Consider the following 26,716-nt stretch of genomic DNA (forward strand, 5'->3'; position numbering starts at 1 on the left):
ATCCAACCACCGGTCGATAATTATTTACTCCTTATTTCATTTATTTACTCATTATTCCATACAGTCTACTACTACTGTTTACTACTTATTATTATTCATTTACTAATAAATAGTAGTAGCAGGGACCTATATAGGTCTATGGTAGTAGTAAGGGTAAGCATGCAGCAGTAAATAATAAGCATGCAGGAGTAAATAATTATTGGGCGGGGATGTAGCTCAGTCGGTAGAGCTCTGGATTTGTATTCAGTTGGCCGCTGTCAGCGTGAGTTCGATCCCAGGTTCGGCGGAAATTTATTTCACAGAGTCAACTTTGTGTGCAGACTCTCTTCGGTGTCCCAACCTCCCCCCGTGTACACTACATTGGGTGTGCACGTTAAAGATCCCACGATTGACAAAAGGGTCTTTCCTGGCAAAATTGCTTAGGCACAGTTAATAATTGTCTACCTATACCCGTGTGACTTGGAATAATAAGCCGTGAAAGGTAAATATGCGCCGAAATGGCTGCAATCTACTGGCCGTATAAAATTTCATCTCACACGGCATCACTGCAGAGCGCCTAGAACTGTACCCACGGAATATGCGCGATATAAGACTCATTGATTGATTGATTGATTGAAAGTTTTAGGTTTGAAGTCCTTACCAATTACAAGAAATAATCAATTCTTAATAAAGTTTATTGCTATCATTAGAAACAGTTCTCCAGGGCTTGGGCTATTTTTAGACCGTCAACACAGACAGTACAGCTTCGTCAATCCCCGCGTGAAGGAAATCGCTCACCTTCCACGTGCAAAACGTAGTGATATTGACACGCCAGATTAGCGCGGTAGCGGATTGTGCTAAGCAGGAAAGCGCGCTTTTCTGTATTCTTGTTAACTTCGCAATTTCCGGAAAACATCCACTTTCACTTTGAGACTGTTCTGTTTACATTCGACACTATCAAGACCACTTTGCAATACTGAAATATTTTTTTTCTGTTTTCGAATGCTACAGCCAATTGTTATTATATCCCCTTAGGTACAGTTTTATAACATTATTGGCACATGTAAACAATAGGAATTAATTAATGAACGCTACGAAAAGGGCAGCCTTTAACCTATGAACTTGCAACTGTGTTGACCTGTGTAATGTAACATAGACCACCACCATCTCTGTCTCTGTCTCTCTCTCTCTCTCTTACACCCCTTACCTGTTCGCAAACCTTTACCCAAATGTATGCTAAATGTATATACAATACAAGACAAGACAAGACATGGCAAGACAAGACAAGTTAGGAAAAGGTTGCCAGTAGGCCAATAGAGGGATGACAAGACAAGACATGACAAGACAAGACAGGACAGGACAGGGACCAAAAAACAAAAAACAAAAAAAAAGAAAGATAACTAATTCGGTCAACAGATGTAAAAGAAATAAGCATTTGTTTGGGTTGAATGTTTGGGTGTCACCCTGTATATATTTGTATTTTTGCAGGACAGGGTCGAGTTGTGATGATGTCAGGGCGACTGAAGACACACCAACAAGTATTCTTCGGAAGTGTTTGGAACACAAATGAACATTATTTCATAATAAAAAGGCGGCTGACATTGATGTTCATATCGGTTCATGTTCATATTCTCAGCACAGACGTGTGCTTAGAAATCGGATGTTTAAGAACAAGAGACAACCCTGAATAAAGCCTTATGAAATATGGTTGGAGCTGGATCAAAAGTGTGTGTGTGTGTGTGTGATTGAAGGGCAACATTTATAAATGATGAGACAGAAAGCTAAAGCACATCCTTTTATCGTACGTTCCATATCGTCCTCCTACTTTAAATGCTTGCTAATACAGACGTTCTCCAAGAAAACGTCTATCCAGTAATGTTTTGTTTATCGCAATGAAAGCTTTTTTTTTAGAAGAATGAAGAGGAATAAAAAAAATTTTAAACAAAAACCAAGACCAATTGAATTGCTCAAAACGTAAAGAAACACAAATTTTGGTTCAGTAGTACTATTTGTAGACCCTTAAAGCAATACATCTACAAGGGATTCCAGTGTATCAGTGCAAATAGAAAATTTCTGATATAACTTGAAAATTAAAACAGACTGAATTGTGATAAAAAGAACCAAAATCCTGAGTAGTTTTTTTTTTAGGTCTCCCTCTTCACTCAATCCCCAAACTCATATTCTGTACCGTGGACAGACAGACACGCACACACACTTTGGTAAACATCATGTATGCTTCTCGACTCTGCTGATCCACAATTAGAAATATCGCTATCATCATTTATTTTTTGTCACCGTCTTTCCCTTTTCACAGGCAAGTTTTTTTGTGTAGCATTTCCCATAGAACCCCGATGGCTCCACGGTAGACACTATGATCAGTCCATACCAGTCATGTTATTTTCTCGAATCAATTTATAACCTTTAACCCAGGAGGGTAAATGACATAGAAGGCTTCGGGTAATCTTGAACTTTAATGTGCTAAATTCATAGCTCATAATTCAGAGGCATTCAAGCCTCCAAATTTGGAGAACCTGCACTTGTAATCATAACAAGTCTTTTATATCCCTTTAAAGTCACGGAATGAACTCCGATGAACTGTACGAATCATAGCGTACTCTGGTACGATGCATTTTGTTTACAAATTACATGCGTCAAAGAAGGAATTATCCGTGTCAGCGGACAGGGGAGGCAACTTTGTCGTGTAATTGAAGTCCCTTGGTTGACAACCTACCCCATTTTCGCCGATCAAACAACCAAATTAATTAATTATGCTTAGGTTTGGAGCTTAATCCGTCATGATAAATGTTCTTGGGCTTGATTACAGGTACTTGGATCTAAAATAAGTAAAGTATGCCACTCGATTCTGAGCTATGAATTTAGTTCACTAAAGTTCAAGATTACCAGGCTTCGTGCACCATGATCAAGTGGGAAGGAGAGACCCAAATCGACAACCAGCACGGAGTTACCACTCAATCGGTGATTTCGTCTTGGAGGCAGCCATTTTTGGAAGGGGAATAACTTACTTGCTTTTATTGTCGACTCGGAGTGAGCTCCCCTCGTTTGTCGGCGATCCAAGTTTCGTGTCTTAACTGGACGAACTAGACCTTGAGTTTGCCGAACAAGTTCACCCAGTTAAGACACAAACCATGGTTCGCGAACCTTAGTTCGGCGAACCAATGGTTCGTCTGGTTAAGAACAGCCTTTAAGTGGTTTAAAGTTGGAATTTCAGGGTTTCCATGTTACAACATTCATCGCGTAAATACAACACTTTAAAACGTTTCTTATTCAGCAACCAATTACTCTTTTTGTCTAATTTTTGCAATATTATGTATAGCAAACAAATTAGACTTCATAGTAAAAACAATTATTTTGTATTTCTTGACACTTTATTTTTTACTTTGTATGTAACACTTTGGACCACCATTTCTGAGAATGACCCATATATATTGTTACACAGAACACTTCTAATGTCTCATATCAACACCAGACACATCGTAATTGTAACATTCCTCTAATTGTATTACAGGCATGCTTTGAAGTTACAATGAATCTTAACATTTCCAATACAGTACTGTGACACTTTTTTTTTATATATACTAATATTAAGTGATTGTGATATTGCAAATGAGCAATCTAACAAATTTTACTCCAAAATTATGTGGAGAAACCTGAGAAATCTGAAAAACAAATGTTATTTGCCGATCAATGTTTTCAACTGACATTAACAACTGACAATAACATTAGTAATTGTTAAATCAGATTATTCTATAAATACTATTGATTATCACACTGACCTCTTGTTATAGAAATTGTGAAAATGACTCATGATGGTTGAATTAGAGTGGTAAACCATAATTGGGAATAATTTTTAACCAACAACTGAAGATTGTACAGATTGCGCTGATCATTGTGACATTCATCATGGTCACTTATAATCTCATCTTTACACCTAGAATTTCCTTCACAATTTGTTTAACATTTAATTCTTCCACATCAACAAATGACTGTAGACAACCCCTACCAAGGGGCAAAAGAGAACGAATAAAAGAAAAACAGAGAAAAGACATAAAGAACTAAAAGCAGAATTGCTGACAGAAAAGAATCTTTGCACGGATCTTAATTAATCTCTAAAAAAAAACTGAAATCAAATCAGTTCATCCTGCCTTCATACCAGGTGCCATTACCAATAATTCTAAACCAAAATGAACACAACCTCATGCCTTTTGCTTCTGTAAACATGTGAAATAATTCCTAACAAGGATTATTTCTTATTTTACACAGACTGTCCGTGGTAGCATTTAGCTTATCATTCAAGATGTGACTAAACCAAAAGGGACACAACTGCACTTATTATTTTGACATGCATTTCAGTTGGTTACTTCCCTTGACTTAAATTAACTACTTTTCGTCAGGTTCTGGTAATTGCAATTATCAAGTTATAAAATAGAAGTAGTGATGAGAAAATTATTAGAAGTATCTGAAAGTCATTGGTTACATTTAAGGAATATTTAGATGTTGAAATTATATTTTTAACTATGAAGATATATTATTTTAAGTTATGATGAAACCACCTTCCAACTTTTTGAGTTCCCATGGGTGGAACTGGGTTTCTCTCTTTTTGATGGCATGATGTTCTGAGAGAGATGGCACCGGCTTCGGGTGGCCAGAACATGGGGATCAAAGTGCTCCTAATTCAGGTAAGAGACTGAAAATACTGTGGGAGATGATCACACAAACTGTTTACTTGTATTTCTATGCAAAGATAAATCATGGATGAATAATATTGAAGATGATTCCAGTAGATAGAAAATGGTATATGTCATTGTCTGTTGTGTGGCCATGTGGTCTTGAGTTTGGGAAAAACCTGTGTGAGGTATCGGAAAGAGTTCTGTGGTTTGAAATGTTATGTTTGTAATTTGTATCAAGTTTCTCTGTTGGTTACTATTTGTATTTGTCACTTTATGAGGGGAGAAAATACATGTTGAGGAGTCTAACTTTGATGGAGTTGGGACTTATGGGACTGTTTTGATGGAGTGGAATCACATTTGTGTTAGTGTATACAGTTCTTTTATGACACTGTGTACAGTATGGCTGCATGAGTAAGATAAGGCTGAAATGTATTTTAGTCATATCAAAGAACTTGAGGCATTAAGTGTTTTGGTTCTTCTGTGAGTGGTGTATTTTTAATTCATCACTAGTGGACGTAGTGACGTTTTGATTTGACTTTGTTGCACTTAGTCATATGCAACTCAAAACACAACTTCTTGTTCATGTTTAAAAGAAAGTTGTTATCATAGATGGTGATTGAACATTTTCTTATTAATGTTGATTCCTATGTCGTACGTCACATGACATACTTTTCGGTTCTAAAGCGCTCAAGTTTTGTCATCAGTCATAAGAGTTTGTCTCGTTTTGTATTTGTATTCTAATCCTATGTTCTTATTGTCAGGTTGTTTACTATTTACATTTGTTTTGTTATAGTGTGTTTATGAGTGTTATGCATTGTATTTTCAGGGGCACTTTTCCTACCTCCCCTTCAGAGCTGCCATGCTTTGTTAAGTGTTTTAGGTTATGTGTTTTTCCTCAAGTGTTTAGTTTCGCTAATAGTTATTGTTTTTTACCGAAGTTGTGTATAAGAAAAGAAGTGTTAGCGTTAGTGTTAGTGAAACTGAAAGTGAAGAAAAGGTAATAAATGTTTAAAAGTAAATTACAGTGTGTTGCCTTGACGACTGTGTAGTAGTGAACGTTGTTTGAGTGTTGATGTCGTGATAAGTAAAACTCAGTCTTTGTAGAGTAGACTTTTTTTCTAAGAAATCTCTTTTCCCGAACCCGACCTTATGTCCACTTAATACATTCCGGCGAAGTGACAAGGTTTAAATAAAATTGGCAATATGACTACTTGTAGTATTGGCAAGGTTTACACTTCAATATTCTATACCAGAGTCTTCAGGGCAAGAAATGTATTAAAAACATGATGCCATTTCTGAATAACCTTGATCAAAATAAGAACGTTTCATCAATGGTGAAGCAAAAACATTGTCTTTCTTATATTATCTGAAAAAAAAGACATTCAGAGATAATCAAAGTCTTAAAGACAGTTGCTATGCTCATGATTTAACCAGTCCAAGACAATCCAAGACATAGTATTAACAAGAATGGCTACAGATTCTGATCGTTTTCTTACAACATCCATCATTACTAAAAATATTTTCGCTCTTTCACAAATTATATATATACACCCTGCTAACATTTTCATGGGGAACAAGTAAAACAGACCTGTTTACCCCCATAAGTATTTTGGAGTAATGCTCAGCCCCAAAAATAGTAATCCTGGCACAAAAATAGTAATCATCCAGCATTCGTCGCCAATTACAACGCACATGACAACTGTGTCTGCGAAACGCAATCATGCACATATATCCATCATTCACAAACAAAATACATCAGTCAGTTTTTGTAGTCATCATAATTTCAAAGAAGATCACATCAAAAGCACTGCCACATGCATCACTGATTCTTTTTCTTTTGCTCGTAGTAGGCCTTTTTCAGTGTGTCAAGCGCTTCTCTGCTGTACTTGCGCTTGCCGAATGAGTGAGGGCGAGACTTCACCACTAGAAGGCTCTCCAGCGTCTCATCAGACAGACATGATCTCTGGTCAGTCCAGACGCGTGTTGCTTACAGGCTAGCCAAGGCGAGAAATGGCGAGTGGGGCGAGAAGTGCCGTTGCATAGGTACTCTCGCCGCGAGTGAACGCTAGGTATTGGCGAGATTACGCTAGCAGCCTCCGACGTTGCTAGCGTGTGCTAGCGTAGCGAGAAAACATGGCGGCTATCGACTCGGTTTCATCAGAGACATCGATAGAAGAGATGCGAAGCGCTGTCTTCCCGCTCGCGTTATCTTCGCCTACGGCAGGGGCAAGTAATCCCCCGTCTGGCACCAGCTGAGGTAAGCGCTCTCCAGTCGCGAACAGTTCGTATGATCGGTCAAAATGGCGAAGGTGATAAGAGAAACGGCGAATAAGACGACAGAGGATTTTATTCGTTGGGAAAATATCCCCTTGGATTTTTTCCTTGGGGAATTCACAGAAGAGGAAGGCAAAAGTGAATCCAGTCACGACTCAGATAGCGACAACGTTGCAGTGCAGCCAAAAGTGTCAAAAGTGTCTCAGTTTCAATGCCCTCGCTGCCCAAAGACCTACGCATCTATCAGCGGATTTCGGGGTCATGTGTCAAAAAAACACGACGAACCACAATTGAAAGGTAAGCACGTAAACAAATGTGAACATTCTTGTTTTGACAACCCCTAGTACTATCAGCTTTTGGCTGCATATTATGATAGACACACTTCGAAGGCTCTAAATTATTATCATGCGCTCTCCCGCATCCGTTGCGAAGATGACCAACAGTGGTCCCTGCAACGTAACAAATCCAGATCCAGATCCAAACAACCCGATAATTTGTTCGTGAATGAACTTTGAAGAAGCTGTGAATTTAAATTTTCATCAGCACCCAGTTTCCCTTATCAAATTTTCTCCTTGACAATAAGTTAAATGTTAACAGCTGTTGGTGATACTGATAGAGCACTTGATATTACTATTAGTGTTCATACCTGAACAAGCAAAATGTATTTTTCTGTACTGTAGGTTTTTTTTAGACATTACACCACACTATAAATATAATGACACATGTGGTATATTTTTTCATTTTTCAGCGACATACCATCGGATGGATCAACCTGGCCATGGTCCTGATTTGGGGGATGGGAGTTCAACTTCAAGCGGAGACATCCATTTTGCTTACGTCTCCGAGGTTGTGAAAGCTGCCATCCAGACCACAGCAAAGGATTCGACCTTCAACCTCATGACTGAACAACTATCCTTTCAGACCGTCAGCAAGAAGCTGTTGGATTGTGCAGACACTGAGGACAATCTTTCGAAGTGTTTAACACCATTGGTGTCTGCTGTGAAACAGGCTGCAAAGGCTGGCATGTATGAGAAAATGTGGACTCTTTTTCATGAGATGTCGACCCATCCAGATTTAACTGATCACATCTGCAGTACTATTATCTCCAATGATGAATTAGTTTCTCGTGAGATTGCTTATATGTACACAATGTGCCTGCTGGACTCTCTTGTCACAACCCTCCTTCAGCTCGAGAAAAAAAGTGAGGAAAAAACAGTTGACGCTGTCATGGACACCGTGTCTGCAGGTGACCAAGCTGTCATTTTTTACATTGCGGGGAACCTTATCCACAGCTTGTCAAAGAAAACGAAAATTGCTGACACGCAAGCACAGATTCAGGCTTTGTGTACATCAGACTCAGAGTCAGAGCAAGAAGTACCGTCCCATATAGCAGCTTGGTTGAAAAGCAAGGATAGGGGAGGGTTAAAAACGCCATCACTGAAGTTTTACAAACTGGTGCTCATGTTTGAATCAATCATGCGCAGAGTAGTGGATGTTAAAGCCCTTGATGCCATGTCTCTGTCAACAGTAAGACTGAAGGAAACTATACTGTCTGACAGGACTGTGCAGATGACATGGCAGGACATTTCCAATTTCTCAGGGCACCAGAAATTTCTGGAGAACTTCATTACTTATTTTTTGACTGTTCGTGGTTTTGCAATTACCAAGTTTATTAAAAGGCAAGAACAGAAAAAAAACAAGTTCAATATTATTTCTAGAAATAAATCATTGAGGAAAAATCTCAAACGGTGTTAAATTGGAAATGTCCTGCCTGCTCTGTCCCTTTCCTCTTTAAGCTGTTCCGAGAGTGTGGGAGGCAATATTGTTTCAATTTATCTTTTGTGTCCACACTGATGTTTCTAACTTGAATTCGTGTGTTGTATGTTTAGGATTTGTTTGTTTGTTTATTTGTTGCTTAACGTCCAGCCGACTACGCAGAGCCATATCAGGACGAGGAAGGGGGGGATGAAGGGGGCCACTTGTCAAGCGATTCCTGTTTACAAATGCACTAACCCATTACTTGTGTCCCAGCAGGCTTTAGTAAAACTAAATTAATACCTACTGGAAGATTACCAGTTTCCAGTATGTTAAAATAGGCTTTACCTATCTACTGCTGGACTTACATCAGAACACTAACAGATTAAACTATACATGAATCGCGAGACAAGCGGCAAGAGAAGAGATTTTTGGAAAAAATACAGGTGAATGAGCAAGAAGGCAGAAAAAAGAAAAGAATTCATGAAGAAAAAGAGAGCATGACAGGAAAGAGGAACCAAAAATCTACCTAACAGCAAACTAGAAAGCTCCTGCGGTTCCAAAAACAGGAGGGGCCTTTAATTTCATAACCGCAGTGCCCCACTGCGGGAGTATGTTTAGGAACTAGCCTTTTCCTTACATTTTATTGTTAACACTCTCTGACGTTGACAAGGCACTTTGTGATTGTAAATTCATGTAAAATTTCAAAACAAATGTTTGAAGGGTCAAGAAGAACACTTTTGGAGTAGCCAAGATTTGGAGACAAGGAAGTTGTGTGTTGTTGTATATTTGAAAACATAGTTATACAATAAACCAGTGTAATCCTTGCTTTCAGTTTCACCGTCCGTTGCAGAGAGAGTCAGTCACTGAGTGTGTGATCCTTAACGTCGTTTTCAAACGTTCAAGGTTATATCGCGATGATCCTGGCATATGTGAAATTGAGAATGAGAGTGAGACAGAGAGAAAATGAAAAGGTGTGCCTGTGAACAGTACAAATGCAAGTTACATGTATGCTTGTTCGTGGAAAACATGTCTTTGTTGGAGATGCATGAAAAGTAATAATTTAAAAGCCTTCACTTTCTCTTCATTCACAAACATACTTGCACAAACTGAAACAGACCAAAAAATATCTGAAATCAAAGACCTGTATTTTGTCGTGTCATTTTAAGAAAACATTTTACTTAATACTTATGCTTTTGACCCCGTTCGGATGCCCCGCCAACTTTCTGTACTTTTTTTCCATGGATGAGTTGTTAAGCCCTTCGCACAACCCCCAACCTGGAGGGCCAGGGTGTATACTTAGTCTGGCCCCATTCACCTCAGACCTGTCCGGCGTGGTTACACCTGCGAGGAGTACTATGAAGGCTCCGGCCGGCATAGCTCTTTGGATCATCGGGGCACGCAAGCTGCTACGCCACGGCAGGGCATATACACCAGTAGCAGACAAAAAATTTACTTCCCAGTTATATTGGTTTGCAAATAAAAGCATGTGAACAATATATACAATTCTTGCTTGCACTGATAATTTATGTTAAAAAGAACAGTCCACAACATACTTAAAAACCACAACGCATTTAAAAAAAAAAGCCATAACAACAACAGTAACATTTATACACTGCCAATGCCATCGGAGACAATTACAGCAAACAGAGAACATTCTGAAAGGGATGAAATGAACAACAAATAAACAAGGATGCCAACATAAACAAATTGCTGCCAGGCATTTCTTATGATTTAATTGCAATAATCATGACAAAGCGAGTTGCCCTATTTTATTTCAATTACAATCACACCGAAAAAGTGAAGAGCAGATCTATTAATCAGAATCAGTCAGTTTTGTCTTTCAATTTCATTCAATGCCACTCCAAACAGTAAAACAGACTCAAAAAATTAAGCATGCTAACTTTTCTTAGCTCGCTTCGCCAGTGATGTGTTGTCTGCTTGCATGGTCCTCTTTCTGTTAGTGATGTTGCCTCTAATAGGCGCAAGCGCACTTGAACCTAGAACCCTCAGTTTTGAAGAGCAATGCTGTACATCCCAAACGGTTGGGTTGTTGTTTGCCCCACCTTTCTGTCTACAATGTGCAAAATGTTCCTCAAGGGGGTCCTGGTTAAAGTTGTGGGTCAACACAAAAGATGCACCTTCTCGCAAAAGAAACTGAACAATTTCAACAATAGAGCGGGCGCTGATCCTCAAACCTGACAGGGTCTGATGACTCAACAGCATTCTGCCTTTCTCAGCTTTGGCAAAACCATCTCGGTTTGTAACACCATCTTCCCATTCTTGCAAATACTCTAAAAATCCACCGGTGAGGTACTGCAGCCTCTCATCATCAAGTGTTCTGTACTCTCTGAGATCTGGGTTTCTCTTTTGTGCAGACTCTTTCAGATTACGGACATTTAAACAGTCATAATACCGATTCATGTGTCTAATAAAAGTCACAGTCTCTTTCACATCCGGGCCATAGTTCTGTTCAAGACTGTCGGCGACAGTTTTGCTCAGAACTTGAGCGGCAAGATTAACTTTCATTTGACTAAAAGCCGTGAGGTCAACGTGTGACCATTTTAGCTTGTATGGGCCACTCAAAACCTGACCTTCTACGTGATCCTCATAGAGGTTTAGTACATGCCTCCAACTGATAAAACGGCCATTCTTCCACAACATTCTAGTTTTCTTGTGGTAAAAGGAATTGGCAAAACAATTTCTGGTAGTTTTCAGCAGATGGGGCACATCACACACAAAAAATATTTTCCGTTTGTCAAAAGAGTATTTGTTCCAACACCAATACGTACATTCCTGATCTGCCGTCTTGTTAAGTTTAAAAAATCTCCTGTTGGCAGATGCTCCATCACATGTAATAAACAAAACTTTCAGTTTGCATCTGTATTCCAAGATTTTAACAGCTTGCCAGATAATTGGGTACAAAAATTCTGATGTCACACCCGTTGTTGGAAAACAGGCAAGTGGATATCGCAAGGTAGAAGTTGTGCCTCTTACCATAATAACAAGCATGCTTGTCGCCAACTTCTTCTGCTTTTTCCCCCCCTGCATATTTTCTTGTAAAGAACACAAATCATTAGCAGTTTCCTCCAGATTTGTGAACCCCACAAGCTCACCAGAGTGTTTATCATAAACTAACCCATGTGAAACACGAATTTCATCTTGGAGTATGTCCTCTGTAGCCATCCGTAAACATACCCAGCTTCTCGGCTTCTTGTTTCAGGTGATCAGCACATTCTGGAACAAAACTTGTCCTGCTCGGCAAAAATTTTGAATAGTCTAACAGTGTCCTTTCACTTGGTAGTGAAATAAATCCAGACCTGCCTACCCCTGAAATGTACCATGTGTAGTTTTGGGTGTGAAAATAAGGCAAATGTGTAGTTTGGCAGGTGAATGTGTAGTATTTCAATTTGATCAACCCAAACCGCAAAACAGAACAGTTACTTATACCGTACTAAAACAAACACTCAACACTCCAAACAAAACTATTACAATGTGAACAATACTCCTCATACAAATACAAACAAAGCCCCCACAAAAATACAAGCCAAGCATTAAGTTTATTTGTTAAGAAAAAAATTATTAACTAGTTTGGAACATTTGCATGGGTGAAACTGATCAGAATTAAAAATAAGGAAAATGAGGCCGGGGTCCAGGGGCCGCCCACGCCCTGGTGGGGTGCAGGGGCAACGCCCTCTTAGGGGGCCCAGGGGGGCAAAGCCCCCCGGAAGAAAACGAAAAATCAGGCTTTTTAAGGGTAAAAGTAGGCCTTTCCTGGTATCTCAAACACACAAATTTGCACAGTAAACAATGATAACAAATGCCAAGCTGTAGTCCGATAATTCGCGCGCTCAGGGAAACAAAGATTCAGCGATGTCCGGTCACTGTGTTAGAGAAAATACAGATCGGATCGCCGGCGAAAAAAAACAAAAAAAAAACATTTTTTTTATTTTTTTTTTTACAGATTTTCAAATATTAATAAGGAATTCTTTATTTGACCAATTTCATTTGGCGGATTTCCGCACAAGGCGGAAAAGTTTCACCCATGCATTTGTTAAAAAAAAAGCTATGTTGAAGGGTATACAGTTCATATACAGTGGGACCCCCTATTCAAGACCTGTGACAATCTGAGAACATCAAGTCACAAAAAGTACGGACTGGGAGTATGTGTATCGACATGAAGGCAAATTTGCATATAAACAGAACAGGTTTGCGTCGGCAATAATAATAATATGGCAGGTCATTGCCTCTGCTCTGGTTACCGATCTCTCAAAAGTGAGCTTGTCTTGGTCTTCTTTCCCTGGCACGGGTTTCTTCCCAAAACAGTCCAATTTTTCCTCTGCTTTGGTCGGGATTTCTCGAATTCCTCATGAGAAGTGCTTTTCTTGTGGCGGTTACACGGTCGTAAAGCCCACTGTGCTTCTCTGAAAAAGCCGTGTTGCACACAGTGCAGTGGGCAAAATGCTTCCCTTTTCTCCACGAAACTAGGCATGGATGCTCCTCATAGTACTTTGGCAGAAAAGCCTTGCTGGGAGTTTGACCAAGCTTCTTTTTTTTGCTCCGTGGCGGTTGATCGCCAAAGTCTTCTGAATCCGTGTTCGTCGCTGTAGCCATTTTTTTCCCTCCAGAAAGAATGAGCTACGAAGTGACCGCGTTCAGAAAAGTATGTGCTGAAACGCCCGCGATAGTTGTAATAACAGCAGCAAGACCAACTGACTACGCTACTCTCGCGGGCGCCGGGCATGTTTTGCACGCAGTACACAACCGGTTAGTACAAATTATGGATCGGAACTCGCTCGCGTTTTTGCGTATTCAAAATGTCAAAATGTGTAGTCGAAACGAAACGTTTGCGTAGTATAAGACAAGCATGCGTAGTTGCGTAGTTTGGGGACCAAAATCGTAGTTTACTACGCTCAATGTGTAGTGTAAACAGGTCTGCAAATCCCATATCCCGCGCGCATGGCATCATATGCTTTTGCGCTCTTGCTGCGCATGTACAGACACCATCTAATCACCATTGGATGCCACCTTGCAGTTTTGTTATTTGCGTGTCTCAACTGCTGCTCCCAGAAAATCCTTGGGAGTGAGTTTTCATCAGGATAGGCACTTTCAACGTCAGACTTTGATGACTTCAACATGTTTACCAGATCGAAATCGTCCACTTCACTGAGAGTCTGTCCCTTGTCCTTGATTTCCTTGAACACATCCCGTCTCAGCCTGTCTAGTTCACCACAGAGGGACCTGTGTGCCTCCTTGAGCTGAGTAACCTTCAAGCACAAGTCATCTCGACTCATCCGCGCATGGGGGATTTTTGATGACATGAGGTTGTTGTCTTGAGGAGCCTCCATTTTCGCCTTGTTTCTATACACCGCTTTCCATAGCGTTTTTCTGTACAGACTACAGAACTAGCATCTGCCGCCACTCCTGATGAGAAGATGGCACTTCGTTGATCTGATGGTTGTCTCACAACCTGTGGCACCATACACACTTTCTTTGTATGCAGCTCGCTTCATGGTTGTGTCGCAGAAAGGAACTCCTACAGGTACAAGTGACTGAAACTCTTCTTCACAATTTCCACTGCAGATAGACCAGTTTTCAACCTTGTCCAGTACCTTTAAAACATCTGTCGCAGTGAACAAATACCGAGGCAGTCCAATCCAGAAGTCATCGGTAGGCGGAATGATACCCTGATGTACAACCAGAGAAGGCGACAAGTCATCACTGATTGACAAGCAAAATTTCAAGCTTGGAATGCTTGAATCATACATGCTAGTAAGACGCAGCTTACACTCTTTCAGCAGCAAGACACAAACAGAATCAGAATCTTGAAAGGCAGACTTCACATCCTGAGTCAGTTTCTGGAAGACTTGACGACGACAACTGGCTTGAAGTGATGCTGCAAGATCATCAACATCTTGGTCAGGCTCATAGCGGAATGCTTTTTCCCCAACAATCACGAAGAACCCTTGTGCAGTGTCCCCATCCAAGTCCGTCAGCTCCATAGCAACCTCGTCTTCGATGATGGATTCAGCAGGATTGGCTCCGTCCTCCACACCCAGAAGAAAATCCCCCCAGGTCCATGCTGGATCTGTACTGAATTAGAAAAAAGAAGAAATTGTTATTTGAAAGACCACTTAAAAATAAATACAAGTTGTAGCTTTATAATAATAATAATGGGTATTTATATAGCGCCTTATCTGAAGTTCAAAGCGCGTATGCCGTGTGAGATGGAATTTTTTACACAATATATCACGCATTCACATCGGCCAGTAGATCAACAGCCTATAGGCGCTGCATCCACCTTTCACAGCCTATTATTCCCAGTCACACGGGTATTTTGGTGGACATTTTTTATCTACGCCTATACAATTTTGCCAGGAAAGACCCCTTTGTCAATCGTGAGATCTTTAACGTGCATACCCCAATGTAGTGCACACTTTACAGTCACCCTGAAGCTGAAGGTATGGACAGGGGCTACCTGGATTGAAAATACATGTATTAGTAAACATTTCCTAGCCCCCCCCCCCCCCCCGTTTTTGTGGCGTCAAAACATATTGAATACAAAATAAAAGTAAGTTTACATCTCTGAAGGTAAAGCCAAGGTCTAGTAACAACACCTACACATAGGTCAGAATGTGCATTCCTCAACCTCAAACCCTTCTTAAAAGAAAAAGAGAAAAAAAAAGCGCCTGTTGAAAATCAGATACAAAAAGTGAAAAACCTCGTCCTTTTTTTATTGTTGCCTTAAATTACTAATAGTAATGGTGCATACTTTGGAAATATGCCATACATCTATTAGTACTCACTCAGTTTCCAGTTCAGCCAGCTGCAGCAGTTGTCGTTTCGTCTCTGCATTCCTTTTACTGGCTGCATTCTGCTTTGATCTTGCACCCTTCGGCTTCGTGCCAATACGGTTCCGCCGTCTTGGCATCTGAAAAAAGTAAACACATACAAAAATAAAATAATAAGCACTAAACAGCCTGATCCATTCTGTGGCATAATCTACTGTCCTGTATTGATCAGTGTATGTATCCTGACTCAGTGACTGCATATTTTCAAGTTTTAACTGGATATTTATGTGGAATAGGGACAGAATGACTTTTGTGTGCGCAAGAAAATGATTATTGAAAACTTTTCTTGATGAATTACTTTTTCAAATAAAAAATAACAGGACTGTACATAGTGCCATTGAACTGCTTGTCAAAAGATGTTTCAATCGATATGTAATATGTCCACTTTCTTTGCAGAACTTCTCAATTAATTGCAATCAGTCAGTCTCTGGCATACCTCACACATTAGCATAGATCCTGCAAACTGAGCTATAATTTACCAAACTTTGCACTCCAAAATAAAATATAAATAATAAATTGACAATAAAAGTGACATTTTTTATGGGAAGAATGCATACTTGTGCAAGTGTCTACTTTACCCCAAAAAAACCATGGACAGTTGAATAAAACGTTTTTGCATCCATAATTTAGAGAAAAATAACCATTTAAAGGTAAACGTTGATAATTGTTGTGTTTTTAAAGAATTATAACTGTTTCATAGAAAATCATACATAATAAAACTTGCAAAATGTTCATTCTTTGTACTCAAGAGAAACAGAAAATCACAAGAAGAAAATTATTGCATCATTTGGTGATTAGAAGATGAATCCAAAAGTAAGCAATTTCTCCATTACGAACTTGTAACTTTTTATCCACACGCCAGTGTAAGTGCGAGAACCACTTTTAAGAGAGACATAAAAGCATCAAATTTAATTACAGCGCGTCAAAAATTAGACAAACAGATTAATGTACACACCAGTAATGCAATTACCAGTTAAGGGAAAGTAAAGTTGCGCACAAAAGAAAATATTAGCTCCCAAACATTGCCTCCACGCACAATGGACTTAGAAACAATGGCCGCAAGAACCGAAGGAACCGTTTTTTGCCCACTTCGGGAACCCAATCCTCTTAAATGCGTTCGTGTACACACTGTTGAAGCTACATAACATGAATCAAGTTTACTTACCACTGATATCTCTCGTATGACGCTGGAAATATCAAAAGAAATGTGACAGAAAAGCACTTCAATGAGCAAGGAACAACAACGTGGTACGTGATGATGGCTGACAATCGCAGAAGGTCTCGCGGTTCAAGCGCGGTAACCCGAGAGTTCACGCGAGCGGCCTCGCTTCGCATCTCTGTATGTATGTATGTATGTCTCTGGTTTCATGTTTGAGGACAACAGTTTTTTCAATTGCGATGTCAACAAAGCGAATTGGGAGAAGCTGAAAAGTGGTAAGTGATGTCATTAACTTTTTGTCCAAGTTAAAGCGCAGAACAGTGTTTCTTTGTAATCCCAGCGATTATTTTCGAACATATACTGAGATGACTTTCGTCGTTGAGAATTTTTACACATAATAAAGAAGGATTTTTTGTATGTCAAACTGTGGCTACAGTTGGGGACAGAAACTTACCAAACTTTGGGGACATACTGAGTTGATTGCGGTGGGTGTTCTCTACATATTCAATGTTTGATCAAACGCCACCAAATGCCGCTGTAGTGTATGCGGGTATAAATTTCGAGTAGGGCAAGTAGACCTTTGACGTCAATGCATCGTGACGTCTTCCCTTTTTGGACTTATCTCTCGCGCGTGTCATGTGTATGTGTGTGTGTGTACATCAGTGTTTGTGTGTGTTTTGAAGAGAGAGACGGAGAGTGTGCGTGCAGTTATAGAGAGTGTGTGCGTGTGTGTGCATTCGTCAGTGTGTGCGTTGTGTACGTGTTGTCTGTGTTCAGTTGTGGTGTGTGTGTGTGTATGGAGAGAGAGAGAGAGAGAGAGAGAGAGAGAGAGAGAGAGAGAGAGAGAGAGAGAGAGAGAGAGAGAGAGTTGATCGTTATCACTCAAACGAGACTATCAGAGAGTACCCCAGTTACTCATCAAAATGGACTGTGAATAGTGTGTTGGCTGTGTTGCCCGTCAAAATTATTGTAAGAACCAGTTGACATGTTTCGCATATTTTACGGTTCCCATACTGCATAGGTAAAGGTGGTTTGTATAACCCGACTATTCAGTATCAAAACACTGTTTATATCTGTGTAGGTTTTAGTCATCACAACTAATCGCATTTTGCCTTTTGTTTCAGAAAGAAGATCGACGCTACGTCAGATATGCCATCGCCACATGAAGACTTTCCGAATTTAGATCCACTCGGCATTGTGACAAGTCTTGATGAAAAGTATAATGACTGAGGACAGCAGTGGAAAAAGTGGTCACCTATTGCTGATTGTGTATACAGTGCAAAAGACAAATAAGCTGATGGTAGATTTCCAAATGAACACAGTAGGCTACTCTCATCTACTGCTGACGGGTAAGCTACAATCCAGGGCAGAGAACACTGCAGCGTTGAAATCAAACTCTTCATTTGTTCCAGGAAAGGACGTCCTTACAAATTAACATTACAACTCTGTGATACAAAGACATAGTGCATTATGTACTCTGAGCAAGAGGCTGTGCTACCACAGGAACATCCCGAGAATTGAGTGGGACAGGATTAACAAGCTTCCCAGGGCTGCAGTGAGGAAGTACATGTTTTTTCTGTCATTGACCTTCATACCTTTCACATAGCCAGTATGAGAGATAATTGTCAATGGTCTTCTTGATGAGCATTCATGCCCAAGCGTGCGGAGCTGGTGGCTAGCAGGACATTCTGTCACTGGAAAATATCACAGACTTCGGACCCTCATGTGAACATGTCTGAGTGTGAACCTTGTGACGCCCATATCTTTAACTCTTAGTCGTATGACAAATTCAAGAATACATTATCTTGCTACGCAAGCTCTTGGGTAGGTTAATGATTGTAGACAAGCTTTGCCATGATTATTATGCTGATGCAGTTTAAAAGTGTGTGTGTGTGTGTATGTGTGTGTGTGTGTGTGTGTGTGTGTGTGTGTGTGTGTGTGTGTGTGTGTGTCTGTGTGTCTGTGTGCAAGTGAGGGGACAACTGCACCAACAACAAACATTCACACAGTCATTTTATCTGTTTGCTTTCTTTAGAAAATTATACATGGAGTTGATATGATGCGTTAGTTTTAACTCTGTGTGTGTGACAGAGTGAGTGAGTTTGTGTTACTGTTTGTCGAGTTCTTACGGGAGCCTTGAAGACTTGATGTATTGTTCTGACAATGACAAAAGCTTACTGATGAGACGCACAGACATAATTTGAGTTGTACATCCAACTGAAATTGAACAAAAAAAATGACCTTGTACAAATAGAACATAATGATAAGGCAAATTCGCAAACAGGATCGGAGTGCCTGGCGAGCTCTTGTTGGCGGCCTATGCCCCGGACGGGGTCAAAGGCATAAATGAATGAATGAATGAAATTTGCAAACAAGACATCACAAGATTAAAAGCCTCCACAAGAAATGCCATTTTGCTACAGACATTTATTCCCTGAAAGCAATTAAGCTGTTCCCTTCTTAATCAAGACAATATGTAGCCAACACAACATTTGTATCCAACACTTTGTGTGTCACATTGTTGTTATATTTTGATGTAAGGGCAGTAATTTCATGTAAGGACAGTAACTGGTCTTGAGGCACACACACACAATTTATTTGTTGAAGATTAAAATAATGGATGGATTAACAGATTTGAGTGATTGTAAGTAGATCCGGTTTAAATCAATTAAATAAATAGCATGGGCAGGACATGTATGTCGCATGCTGGATCACTGCATCCCAAAGCTCCTTCATGGTGAACTCTGTCTGAAAAATGTGATGTTAGAGGGCAAAAGTAAAGATATAATTATAAGGACACACTAAAAACTTCTCTAAAAACCCTTGATATTCAGTTCCAATCTCGAGAGCAACAGACCGAAATGGCGTAGTATAAGCTATAATTATTAGTGCCCAGAGAGTGGAAAAGAGAACAATCCACATTGCAGAGCAAAAGCGCACAATCCGGAAAACTAGAGAGCAGCCAGCAGCTGAACACTCACATGCGGGAAGGGAATCCTGGCCCGGATAAGATCATCAGTTATCTACGGACACATCAGACGAGACATCCAGGCGTACCATGAGTCTGCGGTCATCTTCAAAAACGAAGGACAAACAACATTTACAATGAAGGTAAATCTTCTGGTTGTTTAGGTTGGAGCTACACATAGCTCATTGATTAATAACAACAATATGTGAAGACAAGTCTCACTGTATAATCATTGAGTGGCAAGAATAGGCTTGTGTATTTTATGAGTAGCACAATCTTGGTCAAAATTCAGTGTGCTTCAGGCATTGATGCTTATCATATTAAATTGGGAAGATTGTGACTTTGCTGGTCATCATTGACATTGATCTAAATTAAACAATTAGTGCTTCAGTTCTAACCAATTTTAAACTTGAACATTTGGAATTGATGGCGTTTAATTCAGAGGAATTTCTATCAATTTCTTTTTAACATCGTGAATCACTAAAGCTTGTGTGTAACTGTAAGATAACCATAATTTTGTTGTCTTGCGTTCCCAACTAGGCAACAAAAACAAAAAAAAAAATAGGTGTGGTTAAGGTAACATAGCCAAAATAAATAGGGTAGGAAGGTAGGCAATCACTTTTCTTTTTTTTTAACTTTTTTTTCTTAATAGCAGAGCAACCAAGCGTGTAGCACTCGCAACCGAAGAAGATGCCGCCATTTTTGTCATGGCAAGCGTCTGTTGGGCCTTTTTATTAATTTCCCTTGCATGACGACTCGAGCGCTTTCGCTTTCATTGCGTTTTCTGCACTCGTTTTCTTGGTTTTTTTTTGTTGACTCACATGCGAAGCAAAAGTGAGTCTATGTACTCACCCGAGTCGTCCGTCCGTCCGTCCGTCCGGACGTCCGTCCGTCCGTCCGGACGTCCGTCCGTCCGTCCGGACGTCCGTCCGTCCGTCCGGAAAACTTTAACGTTGGATATTTCTTGGACACTATTCAGTCTATCAGTACCAAATTTGGCAAGATGGTGTATGATGACAAGGCCCCAAAAAACATACATAGCATCTTGACCTTGCTTCAAGGTCAAGGTCGCAGGGGCCATAAATGTTGCCTAAAAAACAGCTATTTTTCACATTTTTCCCATTTTCTCTGAAGTTTTTGAGATTGAATACCTCACCTATATATGATATATAGGGCAAAGTAAGCCCCATCTTTTGATACCAGTTTGGTTTACTTTGCTTCAAGGTCAAGGTCACAGGAGCTCTTCAAAGTTGGATTGTATACATATTTTGAAGTGGCCTTGACCCTGAACTATGGAAGATAACTGTTTCAAACTTAAAAATTATGTGGGGCACATGTTATGCTTTCATCATGAGACACATTTGGTCACATATGATCAAGGTCAAGGTCACTTTGACCCTTATGAAATGTGACCAAAATAAGGTAGTGAACCACTAAAAGTGACCATATCTCATGGTAGAAAGAGCCAATAAGCACCATTTTACTTCCTATGTCTTGAATTAACAGCTTTGTGTTGCATGACCTTGGATGACCTTGACCTTGGGTCAAGGTCACATGTATTTTGGTAGGAAAAATGTGTAAAGCATGTGAGTCGTATGGGCTTTGCCCTTCTTGTTTTTTGTTGTTGTGACAAATGTAATAAAAAGTTATAGGGTCGGCCCCCAAAAATAGGGTAGGTCGGGTTATCGTAACCACACCTATTTTTCTTGGGCCCTATCAATCAGTATTGTTTTATTTACTACGTTGTGGGTTTTTCCAGGTATGATGTTAGCTTTGTTGATTATTATTGTTTGTACTCTTGTTTTAGGGTCACAGTTTTTCGACCTCGCTGTTCTCGTTTGGGTTGTCTCCTCCTTTCTGTAAACTCATATTCTTTAATTAGCATCTTTGGTGCGTCTGATCAGCTTATAACGTAAATGACATTAAACTGAACAAATAAATAACTTGGTTCCATATTTGAACATTTGGCAGTAAGTATGTTTCTTGTGAGTCAGAAAGATCTCACCAGGAACTCAACCTTTACCCAGTTATTTCTTCACATTAAAATTTAAATGGAAGGTTACACAACGCATTCGAATATGCAACTCAATACACACTGCCAGGACTTGTTATTTACAAGAAATACAGCCTCGTAGAATGATATACGGTGGACTGTACTCAACACTTCCCTGAAACACAACAGTTATCAAGAAAGAACATTTGCAATTTCCAGTCTTCTTTGTGTGCAGACATGCAGTGATCACCACCACATTGGCCTCCTTCCTCGTCTTCATCGTTACTGTCCGACAAGTCGATGTCATCCTCGTCGACGCCATTGTCTAAAATGATAAAGTTGTGTAGAACACATGCTGAGAAAATGAATGTTGGAACTTCCCGGATGTTAGTCATGTCGAGATCTTTCAGTCTGCGGAATTTTTCATTCAACAAACCAATGGCACGCTCCACGTCGACTCTGGTCCTTGCCTGGGCTTTGTTGCAGGCAGTTTCAGATGGCCATTGTCGCAGAATGGAACCAGCAGGTAGTCGCAGAGAGGGTAGGCTGAGTCCCCAATCACATGGAATTCCGGAGGCAGATTACTTGCGACTCCAACGAGATCCGAGTTGCGGAAGACTCGGCTGTCATAGCCCGTGAACACATCCAGGAAGAGGAGATCTTTGTCGCAAACAACCTGAAACAAGTCGCGTAAAGCAATATAAAAATAATTCATCTATCGGCCAGAAACTAAAAACCAACCACCACATAGACAACATACATGTCCTAACTTGCTTTGTTAGCCTAAACCGTAAGACTGAACTGGGTCCAGCTCGTCTCTGCAAAACATGGGAATGAGGTGCCTAATGTCCCATATTTTATTTATAATTCAGTGCATTTTGAGCGTAAATATGACATGCATATATAATATATATATATGAAATGATAACGAATAATATAAATTCATGAATTCGAAGCTGAAATACATCCCCATTATCCATGCGTAGTCAAAGAATGCTTGACCAAAATATTAATCAATTTGATCAGAATATGAGCGCATGAAAGTGCTGCCTCAACTTTCACAAAAAGCGGGATATGACATGTATCTAAAAAAAAGAAAAAGAAAGGTCGGAGGAACGATGTGTATGTACATTTTCATGATGGTGTTTTCTTGGAATTAATCCACACACCGTCATACTTGTCTCAACTCCCAATCTCGGTTACAAAAATAAATATTTTCCATACTTAAAAACACAAAAAAACTTCAAATACTTGTCTATAATTTGTATAAATTCAAAGATTCAATTTAGAAATCATACACAGCATGTATACATGTGTGCATGTAGTGACTTAATTAAAATTACAGTAGATTCCAATGATGAAATGATACTGCTATTGTTACTCCAGTATTTCAATACAATAGGGGATAAATACACAGGCACCATAATGGTCAGGTCCTCCAACCTTTCAGTTCTGCCTACATTAACATTCCACTTATCTGAAAGAGATGTACGCGTCCCTGTTTTTATCCCTGGTTCCTGGTATCGTAATGTAAGTCCCATCAATGGCTCCCACGACGCCAGGAAAACCAGGTCTTGCTGACCATTTCCCAGCTAATCGCGCCAGGTCACACCTCCGTGGCCACTGGATAACATCTCCTGTAAAGAACAGACAATTGCATTAAAATATGCAGATCACAGTGTTAATTTTATTCCAAATTATCTGACAGTTTACCCATGTCTGTACAATTTACAATTAAAGTCCCAGCCGAACCCAACCATGGTTAGATTTCTAGTGCATTTCACTACCGATTGAGCAGCTATGAAGGCAAGTGACAGATAGGTGAAAAATAGGAAAGTAGTATTGTGTGAGATACTGGTGACTGCCGGTGTTTGAGCCCCCAGGCTCCGGATCCGGCTCGCCGGATCTCGAGCCACGCCGACTTAAAAAAACAACTCGTGTGAATCTGGTAGGACTAGGACACACTCACACAGCAAGCCTTCTTCTTTTTCACGATAATGAGGAATTCCCTTTACAGGGCAACAATCCTCAGTTTGGTTGGTGCGCCTAATTACCCTAGAGTGAAAGATAAAGTGGATATTGTGCCTTTGGAAATTTAAAAAAAAAAAACTAAAAAAAACAACAACAAAAAACATGGGTGGGTTGGTAGGCAAGCTTGCTTTACGCAATTTGCCCTGGTGCCCAAATTCAGGCCCTGGGCTCGTCTACCACCCAGTGCTACCAAGCGCAGCAACCGGGCCCCGACAAAACAATAAAACAGCACGGACAATACGGAGCAAGAGCGATAGAATCTACCTGTATCACTGCTGAGGGATAGAGGGGGGGGGGGGGGTCTATTACTGAGGGGAGGGAGTGGGGCTGGAGAGGGGATGAATCTAGTGGGGAGGGGAGGGGGGCAGACAGGGAGTGGGTTTAGACAGGGGGTGCCTATGGGCTCGCACCTCGGAGCCAGGCCTCGACGATGGTTCTGAAGGCCTGGGGCGAGTCTGTGCTCACAGCCTCTTGGGGGATGTTATTCCAGAGGCGGATTGCAGACAGAAATAACGACGTTCTGTGTGAGTCGGTGCGGGACTGTGGGACCTGGAGTCTGGTGGTGTGCCCCCTGGTTGATCGTGGGACCGGTGTCAGTGTGCCTTCCCTTGGGGCTACCTCGACCAGTCCACTCATGATTTTGTACATCATGGTTGCCCTGGTCGCGGTGCGCCGTTGTATGAGGGGGTCCAGCTTGAGCCTGGAGACGAGTTCCGTTGTACTACTTGTGGGTTTGAAGTCGTGCAGGATCCTCCTTGCGGAACGACGCTGTGTCATCTCCAGGCTGTCGGACAGGCCCTTTTGAGGTGGCCTGAACAGGATGGGAGCAGCCCCTGAGGTTTCGATAGACAAAGGCACTGGTTTTGTTTGCCTTCTTTTCTCTGTTTATGTAGTATTCTCTAAACTATCTTGTAATAAAAAGGGGTCTTTGATAAAACAGGAAGGGGGGGGGGGATGTTAAAAAAAATGAGACCACTAGGAGGGTTGGGTTTACCAAGACAGTAGACGTAATTTACAGGAAATATGACGCAGTGAAAATGACGTGCAGGTTCTGGACTAACGGAGAATCGCACTTTACTTAAAACAACACCAAAGACGGGGAATACATGTCGCCCGCAAAGTGAACCTACAAGTGAGAACTTTCCTTAGATTGCCGTTTAAAGTAGAGACTTGGCGCTAGGGACGGGTGGGCTCCAGTGTAAAATAACGGCCCTAAAAAAAGTACACTAACAGCAGTTGATGAGTTTCCCATCAATGTAATCACGCAATGGGTGACTAGCATGTTAATACAGAGTAAACCAAAATAGATAAAGCATTCTTACCTGAAAAACGTTCCTGTTCACCCAAAAGTGGCTTCGGAACTGACACTCGTTGTATCGTGGCACCGTAATTTCCACAAAGTTCACATTCCGCTCAATGTAGGCGTCCGGGACGTCGATTGGAGTTTGGTTTGCGACTGCTTGCATTATTTTTCTGTGGCCTTGGCAGCTTTGTGCACCCACAGTTTCAGTGTCATCGACTAATTCAGATAGCACGAACTTTTGCACATCATTCGACGCCATCTTGATATGCTAGCCTCTGCCTCGTTTTCAATAAGGGCGTTGCTTAGGCTGCTAGCTACGCGAGCGCTCGCCGCGAGATATTCTCGCCTTTGCTCGCCTGTAAGCAACACGAGACTGTGCTTTTTCACCCCATTTTGACATTGAAAAAAACCCAATGCCAAACATGTGAATTAATAAAAAAAAAATAAAAAAATTTTAAACTTTTTTTTAATTTATGAAAATCGTAGTCTTGACACGGATAGCGGAATGGCGTATTTTTTGCAGAAAATCGTGATAAATTACGCCAAAATCGTAAGGGTAAACAGGTCTGCTTAACATTTCTTACATACTGCTTGACTAAAATCTTTACAAAAATTGACTATATTCTATACAATAAACACTTAACAAGCCACAAGGGTAAAAGGAGAAACAGAATCCGTTAGTCGCCTCTTACGACATGCAGGGGAGCATCGGGTAAATTCTTCCCCCTAACCCGCGGGGGGCCCAAAATCTCAACTGAGAAAAATCCAATCCAAAATGACTGCATGTAGGCCAAATACAAAAATCTATATTGATATACAATTCAGCACAGGCCGCGTTGAAAAATCTACGTCAAAATATAATTGATCGAACAATCCTGCAAGCAATTAGCAAAAAAACCCGACATGACGATCTCCCACCCCCCACACCCAACTGATCTCTCCTTCCCCCGAAACACCAGTAAAACACAAATTCACAACAGATAAGATGTACTAAGATTCCACAATATGGACAAAAACAAAAAACAAGAATGGCAAGTTTATGGAAACGTTTAACTGAAAAGACAAAACATTCACAAGTTTCATCTCGTCAATTATTCAACCATAAAATTACCATTGTTGTCTAGTGATACCAGTAAAACTTAAGGTCAAACTGACATGTAAGACACACCGGAGGTCTTATTTAGTTGGCTGCGGTAGTATAGTGAGAGGGATATGTTGACACTTGTAGATCCAGGCACATGATGAGAAATGCTGCCCTGATATAATATGCAGCAAATGCCCAGCCAATTCAAAGTCAGTTGGGAGGCAAAAGGTTTATTATTGAAGAGAGGGGGCGTAGGTATGAGAGAAGGGGGGGGGGGGGGGGGGGGAGAGAAGGGAAAAGGGGAACCAAGGGGAGAGATATCTGACTGTGAAAGAAATAAAGTCATTCATCCCAGGGGAGGGAGAGGGGTGTGGGTATGAGTAAAGGGGGGGGGGGGGGAGAGAGAAGAAGGGATAAAGGGAACCAAGGGGAGAGATATCTGACTGTGAAAGAAATAAAGTCATTCTTCGCAGGGGAGGGAGAGGGGTGTGGGTATGAGTAAAGGGGGTGGGTATAGGTAAAAAGGGGAGGGAGAAATAAGGGGGATCAATGACAGGGAGGTACAAGACTTTAAAACAAATATAAAGTCATTTTTCATCTTATCGTCGTGTATTATATGAAATAATTATTC

At 40.6% G+C, this 26,716-nt stretch overlaps 3 protein-coding genes and 4 long non-coding RNA genes across 10 annotated transcripts in view; 3 read left to right on the plus strand and 4 right to left on the minus strand.

Annotated features, from left to right (window-relative positions):
- Positions 1-1,873, plus strand: part of LOC138965095 (uncharacterized) — a 15,853-nt gene extending 13,980 nt beyond the window's left edge. Inside the window, exon 6 of the long non-coding RNA XR_011455300.1 lies at positions 1,468-1,873. This is a non-coding gene — a long non-coding RNA (uncharacterized lncRNA). The remainder of the gene's footprint in view (positions 1-1,467) is intronic.
- LOC138965098 (uncharacterized) overlaps positions 1-26,716 on the minus strand; it is a 267,523-nt gene that overhangs the window by 105,950 nt on the left and 134,857 nt on the right. The window lies entirely within an intron of this gene.
- Positions 8,966-26,716, plus strand: part of LOC138965099 (uncharacterized) — a 174,407-nt gene continuing 156,656 nt past the window's right edge. The window contains exon 1 of the long non-coding RNA XR_011455304.1: positions 8,966-9,307. This is a non-coding gene — a long non-coding RNA (uncharacterized lncRNA). The remainder of the gene's footprint in view (positions 9,308-26,716) is intronic.
- LOC138965066 (uncharacterized) lies at positions 9,860-12,006 on the minus strand. The gene has a single exon (XM_070337186.1). The coding sequence runs from the start codon at positions 11,880-11,882 to the stop codon at positions 10,596-10,598; it is 1,287 nt and encodes a 428-aa protein (XP_070193287.1). The 5' UTR covers positions 11,883-12,006; the 3' UTR covers positions 9,860-10,595.
- On the minus strand, positions 13,610-16,811 carry LOC138963686 (uncharacterized). The gene is made up of 4 exons (XM_070335533.1): positions 16,713-16,811; positions 15,503-15,627; positions 14,139-14,789; positions 13,610-14,084 (listed from the first exon to the last, which is right to left on the minus strand). The coding sequence occupies exons 2-4, from the start codon at positions 15,625-15,627 to the stop codon at positions 13,610-13,612; spliced, it is 1,251 nt and encodes a 416-aa protein (XP_070191634.1). The 5' UTR covers positions 16,713-16,811.
- Positions 16,910-19,453, plus strand: LOC138965067 (uncharacterized). The gene is made up of 2 exons (XR_011455284.1): positions 16,910-16,981; positions 17,831-19,453. It is a non-coding gene; the product is annotated as an uncharacterized lncRNA (long non-coding RNA).
- Positions 21,766-25,382, minus strand: LOC138965068 (uncharacterized). 4 transcript variants are annotated; one of them, XM_070337188.1, is made up of 2 exons: positions 25,021-25,382; positions 21,766-22,343 (listed from the first exon to the last, which is right to left on the minus strand). In XM_070337188.1, the coding sequence occupies exons 1-2, from the start codon at positions 25,258-25,260 to the stop codon at positions 22,095-22,097; spliced, it is 489 nt and encodes a 162-aa protein (XP_070193289.1). In that variant the 5' UTR covers positions 25,261-25,382; the 3' UTR covers positions 21,766-22,094. The 4 variants fall into 4 exon arrangements, 1 of the variants encoding a protein (XP_070193289.1); XR_011455286.1 differs by lacking the exon at positions 21,766-22,343 and adding an exon at positions 22,939-23,301; XR_011455285.1 differs by lacking the exon at positions 21,766-22,343 and adding an exon at positions 22,939-23,304.

This window comes from Littorina saxatilis, linkage group LG4 (genome assembly GCF_037325665.1).
Source record: "Littorina saxatilis isolate snail1 linkage group LG4, US_GU_Lsax_2.0, whole genome shotgun sequence".
NCBI classification, from domain to species: Eukaryota; Metazoa; Mollusca; class Gastropoda; order Littorinimorpha; family Littorinidae; genus Littorina; species Littorina saxatilis.